Raw genomic sequence first — 12,735 nt, 5'->3', positions numbered from 1 at the left:
AGTGATTCTGAGAGAATTCCAACAGTTTACTCTATGAAATTTGCCTATTAGTATTGAACTCTACCGTTCAAATTTCGAACATGAATTTTGGCTCAGTGGTTTGGGTGTGCTGGCTCCAATCTGTTAAGTGAGGGTTCCAGTCCCGTTACGGTTAAAGTTAGGAAGTAGTTACTTGGGGTTCACAAAGCTCCCCAGCAGGAGTTACGTCCCCCGGCCGTCTTTTGATCTTTTGCTCATTGATCATAAGATTCTAAGGTGATGTAACCATAACTTCCTTTTCACGAAAAATTAATTTGTATATTACAGTTGATACAGTATAGTATACAAAGCTAGGTAAAATTGAGAAGTAATTACGTCTACACACATTAATATAGACAAACTTTCAACTGAGCTCAAATTTCTGATTGATAAAATTCACATTACATTATCGTCCAAAACAGTGTTAAGTTTATGTCCTTAAAATCCCATCTTTTTCCAAATAAATGCTTAAGCAAAGTAAAAATGACAATGATTAAAATATTTGATCCAATCACTTTACCTTTGTTTTATTATTATCTCAATTTAGATTTTTTAATATTTATAAAATATCTCAAATCTAATAATACAATTTAATAAAAAAAATTAGCCTATCAAAAAAATTAGCTTCAAGGCATCGGCGCTAAGGATTGTGCAGCAGCCAATTTGTCAGCCTGCTTTTTCTTTTTCGTGTGTTCTGCAATGCGTTCCTTTAGCTCCTTTATTTCCATGTCAGCGCTAAGCAGTAAAGTTTTGGTATCCTGCACCTCTTTTTTTACTAATTCCTCAGCGCGGGCGAGTGTCTTCAGGACCTCCACATCCGAATATGTTGGCAGATAGTCTTGCATGGCAAGCGGGGCTGATTGTCGATCTGGTCCAGCCATTAGTTTCTTGTAAAAAGATTCTGTCGGCTCATTAAACACGAGCTCGTCGTAAAATTCGCTTACTACTGGCTGCACCCAATCGTAGCAACAAGTTTCAGTTAGTATCACGATATAAATATTCATCTATTAAAAGCAACTGAGTGACCTTTTTGGTACTAGCAGGCTGGCTATTAGGCGGATACAATACTAACAAATGGATGATACTGATTGGTCGCTCGTTCGGGTCTTGAAAGTAGATCTGAATGCGCGTCTCGAACTCGCCCCAACCAAGCTCTGTCACCTCATACGGTGGCTCCGTTAGTACTAAGCAAAATTGATTAGATGAGTTAACATATCAGATTAATTACAAGCTGGAAACTATATCATACCGCGAACTGGGTTGGCAAAGCTTACGTGTAGACTTATAACAACCTTACTGATCATGTAAGACAAATCCTCATTGTCCACACCACGCAAATAAATTGACCAGCGATGAGTCTTGGTCTCCTCGGCTTTGCGACCGAGGTACATGGCCACCGATCCATAGACAATGGGCTTACTCACCACCACGTTCTTTTGTCGGGCGTCTGACATGGACAATAACTGGTAAAACACAAATTGATTCGTCAAAAAGCGTATCAATAATTACTGATTGGGTAAAATGTCTGTGTAATCATTCATTTCATTAAGATGAAGCGGAAAAGTAGTGCTCACATGGCAGCAAGCGAAGAGGAAGGCTTACCAGTGAAAAAAATAGGTTGGATATTGTTTATTATATAAATCTAGTATTAGTGTGCTGGGCAAGAAAGCGCTATATGTTTTCAGTCACTGTAATGATCGCTCTGAGGTTTAAACTTGCATGTGATTGCACTTAGCGGTGACGGCTTCAGAAGCTAAGAAATGCAGCACTTTGGTGGAGAATGACGACACGATTGATGTACAAAGCTTTTTGCTGCGCGACTGCCAAGAATCATCGAAAGTATGCTTTCTGAATGTACAATGACATTCATATTAAGATGAACTCGTATGTCTGTCCCTGTAGCAATTGGTGGCGCAAGCAAAAAAACGAGCATTAGAGCTTCAACAACAGCTTGAAATAGGCAAAAAAAGACTTCTTGATGCATTTGATGCAGAAAAAGAGAATTTTCGCGACGGTATAGTGGTAATCGAAACGTTTGGATCACTTGAAGAGCTAAGGTGGACTTGTTTTGATGAAAGATGGAGAAGCATATCCTCAAGCATATGTAGTCTCAGTACGATGTGTGACCGGGCCATATCACGAAATGAATTTTTCGATGGAAATTAACGTGGTAAGTTCGTTAAAGAACCCAGAAAGTTGTCTTAACTAAAATGTGCAGTTTGGTTAGAAACGATGTTCATCCTGCTTTATTGGCCGCTCTACTGGCCGAAAATTTCGACCTCCACGGGGATTAAGCATGCCAAAAGATTTAGAACTTTCCACATCACACGCACAGGTTAATTATTTATATACTATGCCCCCACAATGCGTAGCCAAGGTAACTTGTCCATGCGCTACCATGCACAGATTAAAATGGAGACGACAGGAAAGCTCTTTTTCATTGATTTGGATAGTACCAACGGCACCCGTATCGATGGTGTTGAGTTGGAGCCAAACGAGCCATTTGAACTAGATGCCAGCAAACCTATTAAAGTTGAGATTGGGGCCGGCGAGTTTGAATTTATGTTTGAGCAGAAGGCGTAGTTCACGCCGATGGAACTTTATTGCAATGTCTCATCAAATCCCTAGAGTTACTTAGCGCTGATTGCTGATTGCTACACAATAATATTATTTTCCAAATTCGTCTCGTTTGTTCAATGCGTCAGCTGATGTAGCTCTACAAACGAAAAAACAATTCAGCACCTGAGTCTTTTCGATATTCAAAAGCAAAGAGACCAGATCGTTTATCTGGCCTAGCCCGACGTCGACTTTGGGCTTGAAAATTTCTCTTTTAGATCTTCGACGACCTTATCCGCTTTGTCCAATGCTGCCTGTGAGCTAGCGTCGCCAGCGAACGCCATCTGACACGTTGTCCAGCTTGATCCAGCACCAGATCCTGCGCCTAACCCCGTGATTAGTCCACGACCAGCACCAGAGCCTAAAGAACAGTCCACAACAATAACATTTGAGAATTTAAATAAATCCTCTAGGTATCACAATCCGACAATAACTTACGCGCTAGAACAACCGACGTGAGCCCTCCAGCCACAAGACCAGCGCCAAAGTATAGAGTGAAATTTTCCAAGCATTTGTCCCACTTCTCAGAGATGCGGTACTCAGACGGGATTTTCTTGTCGTCTTCCATGATCTACTCAGCTTCTCGGACGTAAGGACGGTGGGATTTACTGCTTTTAACCACTCAGCAAGCTGGACAAATACTTAATTCATACAAAAATATAATAATTCCGTTCTTATATGAAAGTAAACAATGGACGAGAATCACGTTGTGCTGCTTGGTACAATTCAAGAGCGTCGAAATGTGAATGATAGATCACCTTATGTTTGCAAAGCAGGAGGAACACCAGTATGTTATCGAGTGAAGTATATAAAATTTGTATGAATATCTGATCATTCTTTGCTTTGTAGGCTTGGTATATGGACCCACCATCGGAGGCTAATAATTTGACGTGTAGTAAATGTAGCAAAGCTTTGTTTTTAGTTGCACAAGTGTATGCTCCAGTGGAAATGGATCGGACACTTTACGTTTTCGGATGTAATTCAAAAGCGTGTACTGAAAACCCTGGCAGTTGGCGAGTATTGCGTGACCAGATTAATTCTGTTACCAGATCGACTGAAGTCCAAATCGAAGAGATGTCAAAGCAGGTTGATCGGATTAAAGTTGCATGGGGATCCGACAGCGATGGTAGTGATTGGAGTAGTGATGAAGATGATATTATGGCACCAGTCCCAACAATTGAAACTGCGGATCTAGAGATGTTATTGCAGCAACGAAATGAGGTTATGAAATCTAGTGCAATGAAAAGTAAATCGACCTCTGTGTTTGAGAAAGTGAAAAATGAAAAGGAGTCCGATTTAAGTGGCAAGCAAAATGCCTTTCCGGCTCTAGCGATTGAAGTGATTGAAGAACCATTTGAAGACTACTTAGCTGAACACGACTTTGAGCACGAAAATCGTCTTCTCGAAGAATATATGAAGCTTGAGGAGGAAGAGAAATCGACCGATTTAAATGATTTGCGAACCTTGATCACGAATCTGAAAAAGAAGGAAGGAAGTTTACATTCTGGTAAAGTCGGCCAAAACGAGTCTTACGAAAGGACTCCAGCACAGCAGCGACATTTACTGCGCTTTCAGAAACGCATTCGTCGATGTCCACTGCAATGCCTTCGCTATGACTATGGCGGCGAACCGCTTTGGCCGGTAGTAGCTCCTCAAAACTTGAAAGTTCCTCCTTGCCCTGGCTGCGGACAAGAGCGTTTTTTTGAAATGCAGTTGACACCGACAATGATTTACTTTTTAAATGTTGATCAGTACATTTCGACCGACAATGTCATTCAGCAGCAACCTACGTCCCTTTCCGATGATTCTAGATCTAGATGTGACGCACATAAAGCACTTGCACCGTTTGGTGGCATGGACTGGCTCAGTCTGATTGTCTATAGCTGCTCTGCAAGTTGTGCTCATAGTCATGAAGAGTTTGTCTATGTGGTGCCTTAGATTAGAGTAGCAGAGATTTCACATTTGACACGTTATGTTGTTTCTTTATTATGTATGAAGAGTTGTTATGGTTGGTTCTTCAGACTGCAAAAAGCATCGATCAAGCCAACTATCTAAAAGCTCGCTTGAAAATTAGATATTAAACCTTTGTCTTGACAATTTCTCGATGAAAAAAGTCACCTCGATCGTTCACTCTCCTTCTACGCCCATCTATGCTAATAGTCTTAATGTCGATGACGAGGTGCTGATTTTACCGAACCTGAGGCTGATAATCATCGAGCTTGTCAAGTAGTGTCTTGGAATAATGAGGAGAGTAATACTCCACCACTTCTGGGGGATAACAACTATTGATTTCAAATATGTACTCGGTGAGTTTCCCAGCTGCGACTTCGCTTAGTTGTTGTAATAACTCCAATCCTCCGTTTTGCACAAAAGACCTTCGAGCTTCAAGATCATGTGGCAACATCTGAGCGAATTGTTTGAGAACATACTTCTGTACTTTCAAGGGTGCATCACGTAATAATGGCTGCAGAGCTTGCAGATGGGTACATTTACATAAAATGCTTTTCAATGCACGCTTAGACTTAATCTTGAGATCATCCGAGCTGTTCGGATGAATCATACAAGCGAGTATATGACGCAATACATCCGCCTCGGCTACTGCGCGTGAATGATCCGGTGTGTGGCGACCAATCTGACCTAATGTCCATGCACTCGCGGCTTTAATATGATCTTCAGGTTCCGAAATAAGCGCATTTTTCACAGGGGTGATACCTTTCGATGCAATCACGGCAAGTGCTAATGTTTCCGAAAAAGCCGAGATATACCCGAGCGCCATAATGCCAGGCAATTTATTGTTACCAGATGCTTCTGACACATAGTCCACAAGTACGGATGCACCCCCGGCATTGATAATCAGCTTTGATAGTTCTGGTGTGTGCTTTGCAATTTCGCGAATACATGTAGCGGCATTTTTTCGAACAATGTGATCAATATCCTTCAAGCTGTACAATATGTTTGGAAATATTTCGGCTTCCACTACAATTTCGGCCAGATCGACGGAATGCTTGGAGATTTGTGCCAAACAGCTGCAAACTTGACGCTTGAGTTTCGCATCCGGATGCTGAATCAAAGGCGCTAAACACGATACAGTGCCTGGGTCGACAACAGCTTGTGCAAGTTCTGGTGAGTGTTTGGCAATATCACTAAGTGCAGACGCAGCCACACGCTTCAAAGCCACTTCCGGTTCTTGGATACAAAGTACGAGCAACGACACAGCACCTGCATCCACAACATGCTGTGCGAGCTCTCCAGTGTGTTGAGCTATGTAACCAATGGCCCATGCAGCTGCTTCTTTCACCGTTGGATCAAACTCTTCTAAGCATGGTACAAGCGATTCTAATGCCCCCGAATCAACCACAGCTTGAGCGAGCTCGGGTGAATGTTTAGCTACTGCACGTAGCACAAAAGCTGCAGCTTTTTTGTAAAAACGGTTCTTTTCCGAGAGCGAGTAGACAAGTTGAGGCAAGATTTCGTTACCTACAACAGCTTCAGCCAGGTCATCGCTATAATTGGCTAAGCGACCGAGAGCCAAAGCAGCAGATTGCTGGATACTCGGTACATTATCAAGAAGCAAAGGACGTAATAGCTGCATAACGCCAGCATTTTGCATCACTTCGATGTTCTGTGGTCGAGAAGCAGCCTCTGCGACAGCTTGAACGAAAGTAACTCGAGCTTTTTGAAAAGTCTCAAAATGTTGGAGTACAGACGTTGAGGCCATTGTTCACCAAGTGTCAGCAAGTGTTGAGTTTTCGTTTCTTTCTAATTTCGTGAACGTCTACCACTGAGACTAAAATTCGTTTTCTGCCATGCCGTGGGATTGAACACTTCCGCTGCACTCTTTGAAGGAGAGCTAGCTATAAATATAGGCATTCTTCATCTAAGAAAGGTTTAGCATAATATGCCAATGAATCTAAAAAAGATGCTCAAGTTATTTTTGATACACGTTCCCAGTCGGAACTCATATATTCTTCCCTCACCAGTTTTTACTGCTTGTATACTTTTTTGGGAACAGTTTGTATGTTGTCATCTTCCAGCATGCGAATAGCATAAGGCAGAAAGAGAAGTCTGAAGATGTATAAACGGTATACTTTCTACGCGAATTAACTGTACGCGTTAGATATTCGTCACGGTCATAGCCTTTCAGTCCACTAATACGATTGACTAAATTTTGATTTGCCGACTGTACATCTCAAATACACTTTTGTATTTCTGAATAAAGAAAGTCCTCTACGCTTTTATCTCAACAACGCTCGAGACGTCATCACGCTGTCAGGTTTAATGTTTATCGGTTTAACATTGTTGAATTGCTATTTGTTTCTACCGGTACAATACAGTATAGATGAGGACGCATACTTTGCTAGTCACCAGACAACTAAACCGGTACCGAGAGTTTGATTTTGAAAAAAATGAGCAAGTGCGAAGAGCGCGACAATCTCCTAACTAGCAATGGGATCATCGTGGTAGAATATAACGCAGTGCCCAATGCTACATCGAATTTAACATTTCAGATATCTGACAACGACTCTAAGAATAATGTACCTCGAGAAGGACGATCGCCTGACTTGCTATCATTTGAAGTGTTGGCGTTGCTGATGCAATACGCAGGTATTGGCTTTGTCAACGGTGTACTCCCAGCTGTGATCTATCCCGTTTTACAAGGATACCTCAATGCAGAAGGAACGATCGTTGTTTCCGCGACTTTACTTGTGCAATTGCCATGGTCGTACAAAGTATTTCTTGGAATTTTAAGCGATTGCTTTCCTATCGGTGGATTTCGTCGACGACCATATATGCTCATTGGCTGGATATTGTGTTGCAGCATGCTCTTCATCATGGCAACTTTTCCAGAATCGAAACCATATTTTGGAGACTCAAGCATGCATTTCATTCATCCTGACAAATGGACCGAAGCTCAGCGTAAAAGTATCAACTCAAATGCACCTGATGCAGCAGGGCGCTATGTGATGCCAATGATGATGGCTGCGTTTGGTTATCTACTTGTCGAGGTTTCCGCTGATGCCGTAACTATCGAGTTTTCACAACGCGAACCATTATCCACCCGTGGTCACTTGCAATCGTGGATCCACAGCCTTCGCATGGGGTGTAGTGCTGTAGGAGCTCTCGTCGTTGCACTTGCATTCAATAGTGCAGAATATGGAGGCTCATTTGATTTTTCGCTTTCATTTCCTCAGCTCACATTCTTTCTTAGTTGTCTATGTCTACCACTTGGCCCTGCTGCTTGGTTTCTTGTGCAAGAAAACAAGGTAGAACCGCCTCAATTTAAAACGTACATGGCTCAATTCTGGAAGGTATTGCAAAAGCGTGCAGTTTACCAAGTTGTTGCGTACAAGTTTTTTTCTGGCGTGTTTAACAATTTTAACATCGTGTCGTCGAGTAACATTAAACTGTTTTGGGTCCATGCTACACCATTTAATTCAAGTCTCATGACCATTGCAGGCACTCTCACGTACGCAGGAACTCTGGCTATAATGGCTCAACGTGGATTGCATTGGGACTGGCACGTTGCTATCGCTGTGACTGTTCTGTTTGGAGTATTCACTGACTGCATGATGACGATGATGGTAACATGGGATGTTTTTCGAAATCAGTGGTTTTGGCTCGGTGTACCCGTCATTGGTGAAGTGCCACATGCTGTGCGTTTTATCATAAGCAACTACATAGTCGTCGAGCTCATTGAACAAGGAATTGAAGGCGCGTTATATGGAATCTTAACAACAACCAATCACGTGGCTGCGCCATTCGGTCGTACGACTGCCAAGATCATCAATGCACAATTTAACGTCTGGAAGGAAGATATTCTTGCTGACACGAACAAAACACGTCGGGATGTAACGTATACGATCTGGCTCTGCTATGGCATGAAGGTAGTGTCGCTGATCTTCTTGCCATTGCTTCCAAATCAAAGGAATGCTGCCCAAGCACTTCGTCGGCAAGGAGGCGTAAGCAAACAAAAGGCTATTTGGATGATATCAATCCTTGTGACTGCACTGACGTGGTTCACAGTAGTTAATATATTGAGTATGAGCCCGGCAACAGAGTGCTGGGCCATCACGGGAGGCTGTAGGCGATAACTTAAACTTAAAGCTCCATATATATAGATACCGGTATCCATTCGTTTATGAGCGCATTGAAAGCATATAACCCTCCACTGATGCGTCGGCTACACTGTGCAGCATCACTGCTACAATCAAATCATGGGTCTCATAACTCATTAAGTTTGTCTTTAGACGCTGGCAAAGGTCTTATCCGTTTGGCAAAGCTGATGGCGCAAAAGGGCCTCTGCTCTCGACGCGAAGCGGATGCGTACATTCAAGCAGGAGATGTACTGGTCAATGGTGAACGTGTAAAAGCCGATTGGCTAAAGGTACCAATAGACAGCGAGATTCAATTGGACTATAGGGCTCAAAGGCATCAGAACAAGAAGGTGACGCTGGTCTTAAATAAACCCTTGGGCTATGTGTCTTCCCAGCCAGAGAATAACAGGACGCCTGCTGTCCGTCTGCTTACGTTTGATAACGAGTGTCTTGAACTAAGTCATGTAAAGCCCCGACAAACTATAGAGCCTGTGGCTTTGTGGAAGTTGGCAGTTTGTGGTCGTTTAGATGTCAATTCGACTGGACTACTGCTTTTTACACAGGACGGAACGATTGCGAAGAAGTTACTGGATCCAAGGAGTGGCATCGAGAAGGAATATCTTGTACGTGTGAATTTGAATCTAGATCCTTTGACGAGTGACATTCTTAAGAAAGTCGACGTATTGCGGAAGGGTGTCACGTCACACGAGGGCATCACTTACCGTGCCAAATCAGTGGAAGTGTTAAATGCGAACCAGTTGCGAGTGATTCTTACGGAAGGAAAGAACCGACATATTCGGCATATGTGCGAACACGTCGGTCTACGTGTAATGGCATTAAAGCGTGTACGCATCGGAGACATAAAGTTAGGATCGCTGCCAGTCGGGCAGTGGAAGTATTTGCAACTGAGCGATAAGCTTTGAAATCAAGAAAGTTATGAAATGACTAAACATCGTTATACATTTGTGTCAAGGCATTGATTAGTCAGCAGCTAAGTTGAAGTCGAAAAGGCTGGCCGGATCGATCTACAGGATCAAAACGCCATTTTTATCAAAGGATACGATTTGTACGCGCCATTCTTATCATCTACCTTGTGATCATTTGTGAATATCACACCCTCTTCCGCCAGCAGTGCCCGCTTCTTTTGAATAGAAGGTGATGCTTCTCCACTCGCGCCTACGTGAAATGATCAATTTAGTATCGATCACATCTTTACATATTTCTCATTTGCAAATGAACCTTGAAATCCTCCAATGTCGAGTGTAGCAGCCACGACTCGGTGACACGGGATCCCAGGGGCGAAAGGATTCTTCTGTACCTCATAAGAGACTTGTAAGTAGCTACCAATCCAAACAGTATAAGCAACGTCACATACACGCAAGGCCTGACCAACACATCGTGGTCCTGATTGAAGCGCCTTTGCGACACCGCCATAAGTACTAACTTTGCCTCTCGGAATCTAACAAACGCATTAAGTATACTTATCCACAGACGTAAGCAAGCCGCACCTTTGCAATGAGTTCATACACACGTGATTCTATTGCGTGAAATACAATGAGCCAACGGCGTCACGAAGCGGCTTATAAGTTCGTACCAAACATTGTGATAAGCTTTCCACGCCACAGAATACGCTGCGTAGGCTTGTGCTTGCTCCTTAACTCTCGCTTCTGTTCTACCTTCATTAAAGGTTGAGAGCTGAGCGGTCACGATGATTGGCAGTCCCCTATATCGAATCAGTCGAAGATTACAGATTAAAGGCATTATATTGAGCCTTGATGCTTTCGAGAAGCCACCATATGCTATATTTTAAATCGTTTACGTGGACGTTGTCAGCCATATCGTCTACCTACAATTATCGTCGCTCCACTTCAATGGTGAGGCTCACCCACTTCTTCTTAGACGGTCCCTTCTTTTGTTTCTTGTCATCATCAGTCTCAGCCTTGACCTCTTGATCCGTATATGAGGAAACATTGCCAGCTGCATACTCCTCTTCAATGGCGTCGTCTACGCGAATCTTGACTGTATGCTCGCCTAGTGTCTTAATCGGTTTGGGAAGGTCAATGCGAGCCACACCTACAATAAGCCCGTGTTGCTTCTCTAACATGTCAGAGATGTTCTGCACATTCACTTCGCTATGCAGCTTGACGTCAGATTTGGATGGTGTATGACGTTTAAAAACCAACTCAATGTTACTAAGGTTGTGAATGATTGCCTCAAGCTTCTGTTCCTTCTCTAGCAGCACTTCGTCCACCGACTCGTGGTTCAATTTATACTTTTCGCGGTTGGCACTTGTTGCATATACCGCTAGCTTTTCGGGATATAAAAAGTTACGCGCATATCCAGCTTTCACGGACACTTCATCGCCACGATTTCCAAGCTTAGGCACATCCTCTTTGAGCACCATGTTCACGCGGTGTCTGCCAGTCAGTCATACATGTTGATTTATCATCTTTGAAGTCAAGAATGGCCAAATCAATAAAAATGATTGAGCACATACGCAAATGAGCGAACTTGTGGTGAGTCAATGTTGTACAGCCGAGATACACATGACTTTACTGACCGCGCAAGCATCGTAAAGAGGTCAAACAGTAATCGTGAGTATGAGAGCCACAAAAAGTAATTGAGATTCAGCCAATTATAATTGCATATGAAGCAATTACTATGCTACATAAACTACTACATGGTTACAACATTGAAGAATTACATACACACAACTCATCACTTGATGGTGATTTATTTCAAGTATCAATTGTGGATAACCAGGCATTGATTGGCTTGTAAGGACTCGACTTGTCAGTAGCTTAAACTTAGTGGTTCGACTCGAAGTCACTGCAGATTCTTCTCAAGTAACCTTTGACAACCCTTCAAGCTCAGCGATTACGGTCGGAAACCTCTTGAGATTCACCCAATTGAGTCCGATACCAAGGAAAGAGAATCCAAGACCAACCATCTGCTGTATGGATAAAATGTGGCCAAAGAGTACGACTGACAGCACGATGCTGAGCACCTTACGGCATGTTCCGATGATGGCCGAAGTTAAAGCACCGAAGTTGCTGATGGTAAAAAATATAAAAGCTTGGCCCCATGCACCAGTGAAGCTCAACATGAAAAGGCTTGGGAGGGACGGAATTACGTACTTTAAAAAATGTGTCGCTTCACCATTAATCACCATACCAAAGGCTGAAAATAAAGCCTTGTAAAGGTTGACGGAAAACATGAGATCAAAAGCGCCAATATGGTACGTCTCCATGAATTTGTCCTCAAGGGCTCCAGTAGCTCCATCGAGAAAAAGTGATAAAACGAGAAGAGAAAAACCTATCACCATATTGGGCGTCCGCTTGTGCTCTGCCGAAGTGTCGTCATATGAGTTCTGCTCCACAGAATCCTCCTGCTTTTCCTGAACTGTGCCAAATAAGAAGATTGCTACTCCTGTCGATAGTACGATGACCGACAGGTACTTCTTCAAGTCATATTTCCTGCCCAAAAGTACACCTAAAACCATAATTGGTATGGATCTACACGATTTGCCCAATATTCTCGTGATGTACGTAACATATCGCAGAGCTACCATGGACGCGATTGTTGAGGCAAACGCCAACGCGCCAACTAATGCTAAAAGACTTTGGGGCATCGTCGATGGTTTCTCGTTCCGAACGCGACTTAATCCAATGGCCACTATTGAATTAAATGCACAGAAGACTGAAGTCATTGACATCTCGCCAAGTACACGGTGTGTCGCAATTCGTTCCAACATTATGCCATGTAGTGTAAAAGATACCATGATACCAATGAAACAATAGCACATAAGCCACATTCTGTTCTTGTTAACCACTTGTTCATAACCTTGATTTACTTTAGCCACTTCGTTATTGCGCATGCTCAAATTTCTACAAGGCGTTACTTCAAGCATCTCTTCGGTTTGGTGCAGAGATCGCGATGTGGCTCTGTCGCTTAATTCCATCTTGGCATACTGTGCATGATTGCGAGAAGAGGCACAGCGTACCAT

General features: G+C 42.9%; 7 protein-coding genes across 7 annotated transcripts; 3 read left to right on the top strand and 4 right to left on the bottom strand.

Moving 5' to 3' along the window:
* Positions 1-644: 644 nt before the first annotated feature.
* Positions 645-1,472, bottom strand: PHALS_05625 (yeats family protein; the record flags this gene model as incomplete). The annotated part of the gene is made up of 3 exons (XM_024719199.1): positions 645-968; positions 1,045-1,202; positions 1,268-1,472. The coding sequence occupies 3 exons, from the start codon at positions 1,470-1,472 to the stop codon at positions 645-647; spliced, it is 687 nt and encodes a 228-aa protein (XP_024584522.1).
* Positions 1,473-1,568: 96 nt separating this feature from the next.
* On the top strand, positions 1,569-2,601 carry PHALS_05624 (SMAD/FHA domain; the record flags this gene model as incomplete). The annotated part of the gene is made up of 6 exons (XM_024719198.1): positions 1,569-1,635; positions 1,754-1,857; positions 1,921-2,032; positions 2,097-2,188; positions 2,246-2,353; positions 2,425-2,601. The coding sequence occupies 6 exons, from the start codon at positions 1,569-1,571 to the stop codon at positions 2,599-2,601; spliced, it is 660 nt and encodes a 219-aa protein (XP_024584521.1).
* Positions 2,602-2,719: 118 nt separating this feature from the next.
* On the bottom strand, positions 2,720-3,202 carry PHALS_05623 (Protein of unknown function DUF543; the record flags this gene model as incomplete). The annotated part of the gene is made up of 4 exons (XM_024719197.1): positions 2,720-2,734; positions 2,794-2,845; positions 2,914-2,995; positions 3,073-3,202. 4 exons carry the CDS (start codon positions 3,200-3,202, stop codon positions 2,720-2,722), a joined length of 279 nt encoding a protein of 92 aa, XP_024584520.1.
* A 123-nt stretch (positions 3,203-3,325) lies between these two features.
* Positions 3,326-4,572, top strand: PHALS_05622 (Uncharacterized MYND Zn-finger protein; the record flags this gene model as incomplete). Its single annotated transcript, XM_024719196.1, has 2 exons — positions 3,326-3,421; positions 3,484-4,572. 2 exons carry the CDS (start codon positions 3,326-3,328, stop codon positions 4,570-4,572), a joined length of 1,185 nt encoding a protein of 394 aa, XP_024584519.1.
* A 250-nt stretch (positions 4,573-4,822) lies between these two features.
* PHALS_05621 (Karyopherin (importin) alpha) lies at positions 4,823-6,352 on the bottom strand (the record flags this gene model as incomplete). Its single annotated transcript, XM_024719195.1, has 1 exon — positions 4,823-6,352. One exon carries the CDS (start codon positions 6,350-6,352, stop codon positions 4,823-4,825), a length of 1,530 nt encoding a protein of 509 aa, XP_024584518.1.
* A 688-nt stretch (positions 6,353-7,040) lies between these two features.
* Positions 7,041-9,652, top strand: PHALS_05620 (folate-biopterin transporter family; the record flags this gene model as incomplete). Its single annotated transcript, XM_024719194.1, has 3 exons — positions 7,041-8,673; positions 8,754-8,759; positions 8,829-9,652. The coding sequence occupies 3 exons, from the start codon at positions 7,041-7,043 to the stop codon at positions 9,650-9,652; spliced, it is 2,463 nt and encodes an 820-aa protein (XP_024584517.1).
* A 57-nt stretch (positions 9,653-9,709) lies between these two features.
* On the bottom strand, positions 9,710-12,735 carry PHALS_05619 (ribosomal protein l9; the record flags this gene model as incomplete). The annotated part of the gene is made up of 9 exons (XM_024719193.1): positions 9,710-9,754; positions 9,820-9,905; positions 9,969-10,041; positions 10,105-10,188; positions 10,238-10,266; positions 10,324-10,396; positions 10,615-11,146; positions 11,227-11,284; positions 11,904-12,735. 9 exons carry the CDS (start codon positions 12,733-12,735, stop codon positions 9,710-9,712), a joined length of 1,812 nt encoding a protein of 603 aa, XP_024584516.1.

The sequence above is a fragment of the Plasmopara halstedii genome, assembly GCF_900000015.1.
Source record: "Plasmopara halstedii genome assembly, contig: Scaffold_2904, whole genome shotgun sequence".
NCBI classification, from domain to species: Eukaryota; Oomycota; class Peronosporomycetes; order Peronosporales; family Peronosporaceae; genus Plasmopara; species Plasmopara halstedii.
Note: the sequence above shows the minus strand (reverse complement) of the source record. Positions and strands in the feature narration are given on the sequence as shown.